Source organism: Mauremys reevesii, linkage group 2 (genome assembly GCF_016161935.1).
Source record: "Mauremys reevesii isolate NIE-2019 linkage group 2, ASM1616193v1, whole genome shotgun sequence".
NCBI lineage: Eukaryota > Metazoa > Chordata > Testudines > Geoemydidae > Mauremys > Mauremys reevesii.
Window position 1 is genome coordinate 82,139,189 of NC_052624.1, and position 14,868 is coordinate 82,154,056.

The following is a 14,868-nucleotide window of genomic DNA, read 5'->3' on the forward strand; positions in this document are numbered from 1 at the left end:
TACCGTGCGGAGCACCCAACTGTCAGATGTGATTCAAGATCAGGCACAATAGAAGGGGGAAAGACATGACGAAAAGGTAGGATTGGTAGGATCCAGAGTCCTGACTGCTAGGTCGTCCTCGACCACACCATCAATTTTGGGGCCTGGGCCCCGACGGAGGCCGCGGCTGGCTGGATGACTGGCCAGAGGGCTGTTGTTGCCTCCTTCTGCCGTTTCTGCTTCGCCTAAGTGAGGGCTCCGGGCAGTTCTGGGTCTGGTATGGCTGTGGAGCCGGCTGCGGCCTGAATTGCCTGCATTGGGTGGCTGGGGTGTGCAGGCCTAGCAAGCGTAAGGTAGCCCTTGAGTCCTTTAGGCTATGGAGCCTCTTGTCCGTCTTCTCGGAGAAGAGCATGGGCCCCGTGAAGAGGAGGTCCCAGATGGTCTGTTGGACCTTATGTGGAAGGCCTGAGACCTGAAGCCAGGCTCCCCACCGCACGTCCAGCCTGTTTGCCAGCATGTGGGAGGCTGCATCCGCTTCATCCAGGGCCGCTTAGAGGGATGCCCGGGAAATTAGCTCCCTTCCTCTACCAGAGCAGAAAATTCTGTTCGTGATTCCTGGGGAAGGAGTTCAGCGAACTTGGACAAGGCTGAGCACGTGTTATGGCCATAGCAGCTCACTATAGCCTGTTGGTTGGCTATACATAGTTGCAGACCCCCGGTGAATACACCTTTCTACCAAAGAGGTCCAATTTCTTGGGCTCCCTGTTCTTCGGTGTAGACCCTTGGAACCCCTGATGCTCCCTTTGGTTGGCTGCATTCACAACCAAAGAGTCTGGGGGAGGGTGGGTATATAGGTGCCCATGGCCCTTGGAGGGTACAAAGTAGCGCCTCTCTGTCTTTTTGGCCGTAGGGGCCAACGAAGCTAGTGTCTGCCCAGGGCCGCCCAGAGGGGGGGGCAAGAGGGGCAATTTTCCCAGGCCACAGCCCGCACGCAGGGCCCATGTTTTCCGGGGCCCTGGGCTCGGTTGAGCTCCGCAGGGATGCCTGCGGCAGGTCGGCCGGAGCCCGGGAGTGGATCTGCCGCACCGCTCAGGGAAGTGTCACCACCGAGTCCAGCGCATCACTGGCAGGTCGGCAACAGTCGCTAACCAGGCACTGCCGCAGCCTGCGCTAGCGTGGCTCAGTCCGGTGCCCGCAGCCGCGGGAAGACGCAGCACTGGAGGCTAGAGCCTCGCGGGGGCCCGCCGAAGACCCCGGGCCCCCGGAATTCTCTGGGCGGCCCTGTGTCTGCCACAAGGTGCAGGATGTATCAGCTTTAGTTCTGTTGTGGCACACTCCTGTCGGACAGCGGTGCCGGTGGTGGAGGCATTTGCGACGGAGCCACCAACGTCGAGGAGACCGATGCAGACCTGGAGCGCGGGCAGTGTGCCTGTCCCAGGGACTGATGGTAGGCCCAGGGAGTCCAGAACGGCCACTGCACTGGGTAAGGTCGTTGGCTTGCCTGAGAAGCCGACCTCCTGCTCCTCAATCTACTGAAGCAGTAGGATTCTGCCTCCGAGTCCGAGGTCTCTGAATAGGAGGACCGAGGGGGAGCAGTACCTACTGTTGCTGGGGAGCGGTGCCACGAGGCCGGGGAGTGCTCTCTCTGCACCGGTGCTGCCGGAGCAGCATGGGGCGGGGACTGGGACAACATCATGGCTGGCTTGCCCCTTGATTGGATCGGGGGTTGGGCCATGTCTGGCGGCTCTTTCCACCGGTGCGAGGAGGCCAGCACTGGGAGACTTAAGTCAGAGGCCGCCTCAAACGCCTCCGGGATTGATGGGAGATGCACATCCTTGCTGAGGTCCGGGGATCTAGACCAGTCTGGACTCGACCGCATCCCCACCAGGGTGGAAGTCAATGGGACCTTGGGAGGGTGCGGTTGTGGCTCGGCTTGTCCCACCGCAGTAGTGGACGCTGACAGCCTTTTAAGGTCCTGGTGGGGTGATCAGTCCCTCACGTGCCTCTTCTTTTTCACGGGCACCGGAGATGGTTATTGGTGCTACACTTAGGCTGATTTTCTATGTCCTGATTCTCTCCAGTGCCGGGACTTAGAGGTCTTAGACTGGGCCTCCTGTCTTGTTAGTGGTGCCGGAGCCCTGCACACAGAGGATGAGGTTCTGGGCGCCGGATCGGCAGGCTCAGGGTCCGAGTGTGGCCATAAAGCCACCTCCATCAGGAGCACTCTGAGTCTCTGCTCTCTATCCTTAAGAGTCCTGGGACAGAATCCCCTGCAGATACTGCACCGGTCTCTTTGGTGGCTCTCCCCGAGGCACCTCAAGCAGGATGAGTGCGGGTCATTCTTCGGCATAAACTTCCCGCAGTCTGTGCAGAGTTTAAACCCTGGGGACCCGGGCATGCACCAGTGGGGCGACAAGTATGTTGGGGAGAAGCCCCCCAACAACTATTAACTATCTACAACTAACACTAACTCTAAACTATGAGAGAGGAAACAACTATATACACTCAGACGAGACACTGCTAGGCCTGCTGCAAGAGCGAGCAAAGTTCCAGCTAGCCATCACCAGTGGTAAGAAGGAACTGAGGGGGTGGAGGGCCGGCAGGCCCCTATATAGGGCGCCATGGAGGCGCCAGTCCAGGGGGCACCAGGGCAGACCCTACGGACGCTGCTAAGGGAAAATCTTCCGACTGGTGTGCACGCGGCGTGCACACACCTGCTTGAAATACACATGAACAATCACTCGAAGAAGAATATATCCTCCATATTCAGTTTAATTCATAACCACAAAAACCAAGGAGTACCTAATTATACTGCTCTTGTAGTACACAGACTGCAGACAATTAAATCAGATCTCAGTCTGCTGTGCAACCATTTGTTCCCAATGCGAGTTCAGGAGTTTAGTTCCTCCAGCATTTCTTATACAAGTCCAGTCTTTCAAAGTAATTAAAAAAATAAAAAAATCTAACCATGTGCATTTTTTCAATTGTGCAGAGATTAATTTAATTAGTTCAATTTTCCTTTTCTTTAGCATCAATCTCTGATTTTAGTTTAAATAATTATCGGTCTCAAAATAGGAGAAAGTAAACTCAGCTAATTAACACTGTTAAGGTTTTTATGCCCAAACTTTTTCCTACCACAAAACTTATAAAATGGTGAGGAAAACAAAGCAACATTAAAAAAAATACACTTGTGAAAGACCATAATGCTCTTAAGAAGGGCTAATAGTATTGACTGAAGCAGGCTACAGAGTTGGCAGGTGATAAGCAAACTTCCTTCCAAAGCTCTTCCTTGAAATACCTATGGCTCTGTCTTGAGAAAAGAAAGACCTGTGCCAAGCTTCATCAAACTGTGGTGGTTTTATGATGTGGGGGCTGGGAAAAAAGGATTTAGAAGATACCACCTGACTTATTTGCATTGGTAACCTACATTACAGCCGGAACCTGGGTGTTCAGGGATAAAAGGCTTAGTGCAAAATCCAGGGTGGCACTCAAATCCTCTCAGCTTTCTGGATTACATATTTTATTTTACCACTTCATTGTTGAGAAACTGAAAAAACAAAACAAGACCTAAAAAAGTTTTTGGTTTGTTCCCAGGGTTGCTCATATGCTCAAATTTCTAACCAGTAAATGTGCTCATTAAAAACATTTTTTAAGGTGCTCACAGCTACCATCTTGGAAGTGCTGGAGGCTTTGTGTGTGGGAGCCATAGTTTTGCCACGTTTTAAAGGTGGTGTCACCATAATCATTCTACATACTAACATGAGGGTTAGACAGACTGCAATATGTTCTATAACAACAGATTGTTACAACTGCTCCAACAGTGGAGTGAGAGAAAGAATTTTAGGATATTTTTCCTTAACATTTAAAGTATTTGGGTTTTTCCAACCCAAAAAAGATGCATAATGTATCAGTATTTCATTGTACTCTTTAAGTTGATAAATGAAACATCCAATAATGTTTGAATGTCTGCACGTTTCTACGTAGAGCAAACTACTTACCATATTATGAGCTAACATGGAGTCAGGGAGTCACTGGAATAATTTTCCCTTGCAGATGTGCAGTCATCAAAAAAAGAATGTGAATCCAGATTTGATGTTAAAAAAGGATACACATATTAAAGGATTTTTAACTAGCAGGACTACAGTGTGAGGAAAAAGTGGTGGAGTCGTTCACTTAAAGTGGTGATGGTTTACTTAGGTCTGGTCTCACAATCCTAATGCAGTTAAAATCAGAGGAACAGGGAAGGGAAAGAGGCGCTGAAGAGCAGTGGAAAGTAGAGATTGGGTGATTTACCTCTGATGTTACTATTCCCTATATGACAATGAGCTGTTTTTAGGGCAGCAACAAAGGGAGAGCAGAGAAGATGAAGGAGAAGGAGGAGCAGAAACTATATATTACCACCAGTGTCAGAATCTTTCCACTCAACAATGAGCTTTTCACTGGAGAGCAACATGGATAAAAATGAGGGGTAAAGACACAAGAAGAGCAAGAGATTAAAAGAGGAGAGGGGATGGAGAATACCAAAACCAACTGTTAATGTACTAAGGCAGGTTGCCAACTGGTATAAGCTGTATTAATAAGGTCCCCTCTATTCACAGTTAAGACAGGACAGAATCACTAAATTCACATTACAGCTGTCTGGGCTGATATCTCAACTGCTCACCATTTACTCTTCAATGTATAGAGGCAATTTCAGAAAAACTCATATTTGTTAACAAGAAAAAAAAGACACCTTGCTAGTTCAGAATCAGAATAATAAGGGGAGTCATTTCGGGAAGATTTGGGGGCAATGAGATGAGAAAAAAAACATTCATTTACATATTCCAAACCTACAAACATTGTACTGATTTTTTTTCCAAGCCACAAGAAAATGTGTCACCCTATGAAGAGAGAAGCATTATGGGAGAAATATAAATTTGGATAAGACAGACTCAGTGGAAAGTAGCATTCATCATTAAGTATTAAAATAAGAATATAAAAAGATATCCAGTAGTGAAAATAACTGAAGGAAATCAGCAAGATTGCTAAAGTCAAATCAGCTCCTGGAAACTAAGAATCTACCCTCCAATATTACCATTGGATACATTTGAATTAAAAAGACTAAATTAAAAACATGAACAGTTAATAAAGATATACTGTAGCACCTAGAAGCTCCCCACCCACCATCCAGTAATATCAAGATCAAAAGATTACCACCCAACTATAAACAGATTATAAGGGTGAGTCAGCATCCAAGTATCTACCCTCCACAAACACTGTTAAGTGTACACACACAGACATCTTCAAATGAAAAGAGCTTATGATGGTGAGCTACAACATTGCTCTGATAAAGAACTGTAGCTCAGGCTTTGGTTATTACAATTTTATGAATTGTAATAAAGAATTAGAAGCTCAATAGATTTATTTCAACAATAGAAAATGGTACTATTTATCTGCACAATAAATGTAATCCTGTGGTAATATAAATAGGATTTATACAATAACATTGCAGTTAAGTACTGCATTCACTGTATTCAAATTGTTCAAAATCTCAAACCACTCAAGCAATTTTCTAGTTCATTTTTAATCTATTTGGTGTGTAGCAGCGGTGCTCATGGTAAGGCTGTAAAGGATAAGAAGGTATAAAGGGGAGTGTTTTCATCTGAGCTGTTAAAGAAAGACTAACAGGAAAACAAATTAATTTTTTCCTATTGCTCATTTCAGTCAATGAAAGAAGGAAGACTGAGACTCAAGGAATCACTCCCTAAACATAATTGCTCCAGAAACCACACGACAGAGGTGAGTACCAAGGACCTACCTGATTCTCACTTCAGTTTTATACTAGTAACTCCACTGAGTTCAGTAGAGCTATTAACAACTTAATGCTAGTAAGCACAGATTCAGGCCCAAGATCCTAGATACGTACAATGGCAACACATTACCATTCATTTTCCATCTCTCTCTCTTCCTCCTTCCTGCTCCACTTCCTGCCTGTTCTATCTACCTATCGCCCATTCAAACATCTTGTTTATTTTCCTATAACTATTTTTTCTTAATTTCCCTGGATGTTTGGCCTCCACAGCCTCATCAGGAAATACAGTTCATTCTATCACAAGCCTAACCCAAGGACCATTACTAATATGGGACATTTTTCTGCAACAACTGTTTACAAACACAAGTGTATATCTTCTAAAATTCATCTCCCTGGTAAGAGCAGACTTATGGATTTATGGTTTATTAACAGCATTTGACTATTTCATATTGATTGACACAGAAATGAAACAATGTTCAAAAATTGAAGAAAAGGAAGCATATAAAGACTGCACCTATTTTAGTTCTCTCTGTGGCAGAAAATTCCACTGATGAGTCCCTATTACATAAAAAACCAAAATTTCTCTAAAATTTTAATACTTTTTATCATAATATAGGGAAAAAACAGGATAAAGTATTATAGACACTTCCATGTAGTTGTTTCTTGATACAGGGTAGCTGTCTCAATAAATACATCTTCAGTTCACCAATCACTGTAGTAGCTAGAGGTTAATAAGGCATCAGTACTATACAACAACTAGAATCAGAGAGGTTTGCAGCAGTTTAGAGGGTTCTATAAAAGGACAAGACACACACATTCCACGGTGCTTTATGGTGCCCAAGTTGCAAATTGCCATAAACTACTTCAGTTGGTTACACTTTTTGGGACCAGGGTCTGAAAGTGTCCTATACTTATTTGCAAATCTATTTAACATCCAGAAACATTTAACTATTTAGATTTCAACAGGATTTTCTTTAAAAGTACAGCCTAAATATCTGTAATTATCATCAAGTGCCCACAGTTGCTTTAAAGTTGTTTTTACCCATTACAAATGCACATTTGAAAACTGTGTAAAATCTCTTACAAAAGTACATAACAAAAAGTTTCCAGATCCAGATACTTAATCAAAATATTTGTTTTGAAAAACATTTGTCTTTTTTTTTTTTTAGGCGCAGGTTCGAGGAAGGGGACACTTAACATTGTGCTTGTTGAACCTTGCACAGAGCTGGACATAACTACATTGGCAGGACTCTTTCTACCAAGTTGTATTGCTACAGCATTGTCTGCATAAGTGGGTGTGCATAGACTTTCATAAAAAAATGTGTAAGAATAGGGCTAGAGAGGAGGAAAAGAAAAACAGGAGATTAAAAAGTGGTAATTTGCCTTTCAAAGATGAAAGATAGTATCTTAGATGGAGCGTATGGAACAATGGAAAAGATTCATGAAAGGAATAATTGTCACAAAAGATATTTTCAAGCACAATTACAGAGTTGGGAATCAAACCACATATCAATATTTTCAAACTCGGGTGCCTAAATTAGATAGCTAAATCCATAGCAGTCTGATTTTCAGAGACATTAAGCACCTGTGGCTTCAAACAAATTTAAAGGGAGCTCTGAATATTCAGAACTTCTGAAAATTAGGCCACTTATCAACTGTAAATATGGATTAATTAAGCACCCAAGAATGTCCTGACCACAACTCTTCATCATGGGACCTTTGTCTTGCTGACCAGAAGAAAAGGGGTTGTTGTCTATAGGAGGCTCCCTCTACAACTGGTGGCAGCGGGGGCAGAAGGAGAAAGTTTACCTGGATGGAGCAGGGAGGAACACGAAGTAGCTGGACCGTGTGTGTGTATGTATCTGTCTGTGTGGATTCTGCCCTTTCAGGTGACCAGAGGGTGAGTGGAGAAGCTCTCTCTCACTGTGATCAGGCTGGCAAGACTGAACATTTTAATCACAGCTTGATGGAATATCGTGTTATCTTTAAGCAACTTGCTTTTAGAAAGTTCAGAATCATACGAAAACCTAATTTGTTACTACCACTACATTACTGCTAGAATTCAGAAGACAATGCTCAGAAATGACAGAGGAGATGAAAGTCTCACCTTCTGCTCACCAGTAGAAGTGAGGGAAAGGAAATTTCATCAGGTTTTAGAATTATTAGCCTATGTAACATGGTGGCTGTCATAAACAGGCTGTTAAGGCTTAATTCCTCTTTTACCTGTAAAGGGTTAAGAAGTTCACAATTCCTAGCTGACACCTGACCAGAAGGACCAACAAGGGAACAAGATACTTTCAAAGTTGGGAGGGGGGAAAACAGTCCTGTGTCTGCTGTTCTGTGTGTGCTGTTGCCGGATAGGGAGAAGGAACCATCCCACTCCTAACAGGGTAGTGAGTAATTAGAGAAGGAATGTATTAAATTATTTTTATTTTTATTTGCCATTTCTTTTGCAAACACAGAAGGAGAATCAAATTGGGTTTTTGTGTAACTTTAAGGTTTTGCCCAGAGGGAAATCCTCTGTGTTTTGAATCTGTTGTCTGTGAGATCATCTTGCTTTCTAATCTCTCAGAGGTATTTCTTTCACTCTTTTTCTTTAATTAAAGTCTTCTTTTAAGAACCTGATTGCTTTTTCCTTATTTTAAGATCCAAGGATTTTGGATCTGAGCTCACCAGGAATTGGTGGGGGGAATTTTCTTGAGTCTACGCAGGAAAAAGGGTTTAGAGACTTGGGGGAGGGAAATTAGTCAAATCCTGCCAGGAAAGGGGGGGGGATAAGGACTGGGGAAATATTTGGGGGGAAGGCAGAGTTCCCAAATGGCTCTCCCTCAAACGTTTTTTTTAAAACATTTGGTGGTGGCAGTGACTGTTTTGCCTAAGCTGGTAAAAATAAGCTTAGGGGTTATTCATGCAGGTCCCCACATCTATACCCTAAAGTTCAGAGTGGGGGGGACCACGTTGACAGTGGCATAGTATGTAATATTTGCACAGAGTAAGAGAAATCAATATCTCTATACATCTATATCTAGATCTATTTGTTTAGTATAAAGATAGTTCAGGAAATGTTTCTTAAATTCCCATTTTTTATATTTAACTAATTGTGCTAAAAGATAATTAAAATAATCAAGCACATACAAAATTGTAATACAAAAAACTTCAGGTCAAAAACTATGCCTTACAAAAATTCTACCTGTAACAAATACACTAATTATGAGAAAACTATTTTCACTGCCAAGATCTGTGTCTCAACACAATTTCATCAGTATGAATTGCACTTAAATCTATATAATTCTTAATTTCTAATTGAACAGTAAATAAGGATGAAACAAGAAAAATTCTGATTAGAAGAGAAAGTTTAGTTGTGTTACCTAGTAAGCGCAGGGCTATGTTCAGTCAGGGCTACCAACAGTTTCAGGGCATACACTGGTACTGGATCAGGTGCCATTAGAATGTGCTCATATCTGCAATGAAAAATAAGTAATTATAGTGAAAAGTCAGAGGTATTCTGTATCATGCAGCTGATATGCTTTGTGACTAGCTTAAATTATATCAGCTACTAAGGTTTTATGAAAATCACCAATCCAAAATGATTTTCTTTTACAAATCAATAACAAGACAAAGACCTCAGGGCCTTGCAGCCTGCCTCAAACCTGAATACAAGTGTTGAGCGCAGGTTGGATATGAAAATGACTTAACATACTTGGGTCAGGCTTTAAGATCAAGCCCAAAGGACTAGAGGTGGACGTGGGGTTGCGGGCATCCCTGGAGGTGGCATGGTAAGGCCGGGGCAACAGCAGATATTCTTTTCTTTACATGGGACAGTGGCTGGCATCAGCAGCACTGATGGGGAGGGAATGCTCTGCTCGCACCAGCTGTTTCCCACCTTAAGACACAGACAAATACACAAATGTGCGCGTACACACACGGTGCAGCTCAGCTGTGAATAGAGTGGTGCGGTGTGGCCAGTCAGGTTCCTGCATTGGGTATCCCTTGCCTTGCACTACACTCTCCCTGCCTGGCATGGAGTAGTTCATGGTTCCCTGTGCAGAAGTTGTTCTTGCTGCAGCATTTCAGGAAATGTGCGAAGATGGTGATTATGCGGGGGCTCAGCAAGTGGGTACTAACCCCAAGCCACCCCACAGTCCGAGGGCCTGTGCCCACACCTTCCCTTCCCTGTGCCTGGAGCCCTGCAGCAGTGCCAAGCAGGAGGTAGCAGTAGAGGGGGAGGAGGACAAGGACTTCTCCCCATGCACACAGCAATGGGGCTTGGTGCCTGGCTGCAGGCTGGAGGTCGGGGGCTTAGGGTTGACAACTTTCTAATTGCAGAAAACTGAATACCCTTCCCCTGCTCCTGGCCCCGCCCCTTCTCCGAGGCCCCATCCCTGCTCACTCCATCCATTGCTCTCTCTCACCCACCCTCACTCACTCATTTTCATAGGGCTGGGGCAGTGGCACAGGAGGAGATATGGGGTGCAGGCCCCAGGCAGTGCTTCCCTCAGGCAGCTCCTGGGAATCAGCCACTATATCCTTCTGGCCCCTACATGGAGGGGCAGGCCAGTAGGCTCTGTGTGCTGCCCCTTCCCACAAGCTCTGCCCCCACGGGCCATGGTTCCCGGCCCATGGGAGCTACACAAAGCCAGCGCTCAGGGTGAGGGCAGGACGCGGAGCCCCCGTGGCTACCCCTACACCTAGAAGCCAGAGGGACATGCCAGCCGCTTCCCGGGAGCTGGGTAGGGAGCCTGCCAGCCCTGCACCAACCAGACTTAACGGCCTGGTCAGCAGTGCTGACCGGCGCCTCCAGGGTCCCTTTTCGACCAGCTATACCTGTAAAAAACCAGACAGCTGACAACCATAGGGGGGCTGTGGTCCCATGGGGGTGCAGGAGCAGACAATTCCAGGTTCATTGGGGCAGCTGCAGGATGGGGTGGGGGAACAAGGCAGGTCGCGGCGACCGGCAGAGTGCTCCCCATGGCTTGCCGCCCCAAGCACGCGCTTGGCATGCTGGTGCCTGGAGCCGCTCCTGGCCATGCTGGTCTGCTGGCTCCTGGTTGCTGCCCCTCTGCACCTAACTTTGCAACCCAATGCAAGAGCCCGGGTCAGATCAGGTATGAAAACAACTTGACACTCCTGCGTTTGGGTCAACTGTGGTCTAATCATGTTCAGGTCAGGCTTTAAAATTAGGCCCAAACAGCTCTCTAAAGGACTCTAACTCTTCGGAACTGTATAATAAGACCAATACTTGGATATGAAGTTTCAAAAGCAGAGCTTCACAAAAATTATTCTCAGTTTATGGGAAGAAAATACAAAGGAAGAAAAGCAGTATTAATAGAGTCCTTTAGTAATGTCTATAATCTACATTTTCAAAGGGCCAGTAGTAAAATGACAAAACACTCATTTCACACAACGAATCTTAAAATAGTAAAAGGTACAAGTGCTGGAGGAACTCAGAAATATCGTACGAGGGATCATATGTGACCAAACCTAGAGTCTTGATTTCATTTATTTTTTTGCCATTTAAAACCTTTTAAAGCACCAGGGTGAGGAGCGGGGGGCTGTTTGTTTTAAATGAAGTGTACTTTCATCCTCCAAGGAATGTTAGTGAATGTGCAACAACTCCAATCAGTATTTATTCCTTAAAAATGCCAGGTAGTGAGGGAGACATGATTATTAGTTACCTACCACCTAACATCAAGTCACTCCCCATAAAGTTTGCTTTATTTATTTATTTATTTGTAAAGACAACTGAAGATTGTACATCACACACAGGGAGATATAGTAGACAGGCAAGAACAGCAAATCTGGATGCAATGTCTGATCAACTTTACACGCAGATAAAAGTGAAAACATGTATGGACAGTCCGGAGCAGTAAAGAGGTACAAGAAAGAAATCTTTGAAAAGACCCATGCAATATCTCCACTAACTGAATGCCTGGTAAAGAGGAAACAAGATGCTGAATATCAACATGGACACTGCTACTTCTTCCAACAACATGATAATCTTTGATTTACCAGAGGAATAAAGATATTTCTATTTCTTTTTTGTTTGTTTTAATGAAAAGAACAGCTGTAAAATAATAGCATAGGTAATGGGGAAGAGTAGGGATGAAATAAGATATACGAGAGAGAGACTGACTCACTCCTGTCAAAAACAGCACCTTTCATTAGTAAGACCACCACATTTTTTGGCACCAAAATGTTTTCATACTGCATAAGCATTTTCTAAAAATGTTCTGAAGCAGGACAAAATGCAACAAAAAACTACTAGCAAATATAATTGGTTATCTTGGCATCTATGGGACTCCCTTCACAGAAAAGCCTGTAAGAGTGTGCCTGTGTACACAATGCACTAATCTGCACCAGAGAGGTATAAATTCTAGGGAGCATTCAGCACATCACACACTAACTGGCCTACGTGAAACCTGCTAGCATACACTAAAAGTTCCCTAATGTGTGTTAAAGTAGTCCCGTTTCATACAGTACATGTGAGAGCAAGGCAGGGCTTGCTTTCAACAACACATCACTGTAATTAATTATTACAGATATAAAACTACCATCAAGTATTAAGTCTTTGTGCTACCATGCAAGACAGTAGGTTCAGTTCCTGGTATTTCCTCCCCAAAATGTCATGAACTTGGAACATAACATGGCTAGCACACTTAGCTTTAATTAATTAAAGTATTAATTTACTTTCCAACTAATAAATTCCAATACCTGAAATAAAACACATTTTCTCATTTATGATTAATGAATCTCGCTTTCTCTCACATTAGAAAAAAGTCTTAATTCACTAGTGACATAGGCCCCGATCCCGCAAACACTTACACATGTGAGTAGTCCTACTGACCTCAGTGAGACTACTCAGGCATGTTTTGTGACAAAGTTCCTCCTCTACCTTGGTGGGTCCTGCGCTTATTGGCGGATTTGCTCACCTCACAGATTCACCCTCTGGGTTGGGAAACAGCCCAGAGACCTTCCCCTCTGGTAGAAGCCACAGTCCAGGTCAATTCTTCCTGTGTTTGATCAGGAGTTGCGAGGTTTGGGAGGAACCCGGGCCCACTCTCTATTCCAGGTTCCAGCCCAGGACCCTGTGGACTGCAGCTATCTAGAGTGCCTCCTGGTACAGTTGCGTGACAGCTACAACTCCCTGGGCTACTTCCCCATGGCCTCCTCCTCCTTTGTCCTCACCACCAGACTTTCCTCCTGATGTCTGATAATGCTTGTAGTTCTCAGTCCTCCAGCAGTATGCCTACTCACTCTCAGCTTCTTGCACGCCTCTTGCTCCCAGTTCCTCGCATGCATTTCCTCTTCTCTGGCTCCGTGGCTCTCTTTGGCCTTACTGGAGTGAGTCCTTTTATAGCATCAGAGGGGCCTTAATTAGAGTCAGGTGCTCAACAGCCTCACCTGACTCTTAGCAGGTTAATTGGAGTCAGGTGTTCTCATTAGCCTGGAGCAGCCCCTGCTCTGGTCACACAGGGAACAGAAAACTGCTTATCCAGTGGCCAGTATATCTCCCTTCTACTACTTTGCTGTTCCCAACTGGCCTGGGTCTATCACAGTCCCAAGGACTGCTGGGACTACATTTTTAAACAAGGGAGCCTAAAGATAATCACCTACATTAGCTCTCAAAATCTGGACTTCGTAGCACAAACCATGGATTTAGGTCTCAAAAACAGGTAATTCATAACAATATTAATAAATATTGATACAGAAGCCTAACTTTAGGCATATATGCTTATAAATGTGGTATACCTCTACCCCGATATAACACAACCCGATATAACACAAATTCAGATATAATGCGGTAAGGCAGAGCTCTGGGGCGGGTGGGGCAGGGCTGCACGCTCCGGCGAATCAAAGCAAGTTCGAAATAACGTGGTTTCACCTATAACGCGATAAGATTTTTTGGCTCCCGAGGACAGCGTTATATCGGGGTTGAGGTATACTTGGTAACTTGTTAACATCCATAGAAAAATATTATTTAAAAAACAAATGATTACCATTATATTTATTTAACCTCCATCTCCCATGTGTTCAATTAAATCAGTCTTAATTATTTGTTTTTACTTGAAACTCCAGTTTTTTCCCCCAAAGGTAACATAAGTGAACTATTTAGGGTAAGATATTTTGGCGTACTAAGTAATTCTATAGCCAAGTGATTCATCAACCCAAATACCACACAAAAAACCCAGAACTGCTAAAATGAACATTCTTTTTGTGGCAATTATGATGAACTTTTTCTGGAAAAGTATATATACTTATGAATCACATACATCCCAGTGCTGTACCTTTTATATGGAGGACAAGTCTCTTTGCTCCTAAGTCATTACAATGTGAATATCTATGACTAATATTTTCATCACATGAAGAAATGTACAAACTAATACAGCTCCATTTTTAGAGATGAAAATAATTATTTGGTAAATTTCAGCTATAATCTGGTAAAGAGCTATATTGCCATCTTTCTCACATATAAATAGTGTCAAGGGAACCCAGAGGTTTTGGAGTTCCTTTAACCACTAAAAACTCTAAACATTTACCTCCTCCCTATCTGAACGATCCAAGATTTTAGTTTGGAGAACTGGGCTGGAAATCTGGCAAGAACAACCACATGATATTCTTAATCACATTTCAGCACATGAGATCTCAACCAAAACCAGGAAGTGCAGAGGAATTTGTAAATGAGAAATATTATTTTCTGTATTTTAAGAGATTAAATATTTTCATATATGAAAAAGGGTTGGTGTGATCTGAGTTTGAGGAAAATTTAGGTCAGTTTTTATTTAATACAAATCATATCAACCATCCCTGTTTATAGTATTATTTCCAAAAGTTTTGTATTGGTTACCAAATACCCAGGAAAAATAAAACCTCTAACTGAAAGTGAAGTGTTAAAATCCATGTGCATTTTATATAACAACCTGGTATATGGATTGCGCCAGCTCTTTCTCAGACCCAAAGTTCAGAGTTTGGTCAAGAGATCAGAGGCCTAGCAAACAGTGATTAGCTAAGAGAAAGCTGGGGTAAACAGATAATCTTGTTTTGCTAAAATAGGACTGGTCAGCAAATTGCCAGGTGTTGGAGCTAAGAACTAAATAACT

At 43.7% G+C, this 14,868-nt stretch overlaps 1 protein-coding gene across 11 annotated transcripts in view; it reads right to left on the reverse strand.

Annotated features, from left to right (window-relative positions):
- The window catches only part of ULK4 (unc-51 like kinase 4), a 425,848-nt gene that overhangs the window by 246,675 nt on the left and 164,305 nt on the right, over positions 1 to 14,868 (reverse strand). For all 11 annotated transcript variants that reach the window (XR_005594699.1, XM_039526400.1, XM_039526397.1 and 8 more), the window contains exon 30: positions 9,139 to 9,231. Coding sequence is in view for 10 of the 11 variants with exons in the window: in XM_039526400.1 (XP_039382334.1) it covers positions 9,139 to 9,231 (93 nt within the window). In the remaining variant the exon portion in view is untranslated. The remainder of the gene's footprint in view (positions 1 to 9,138; positions 9,232 to 14,868) is intronic.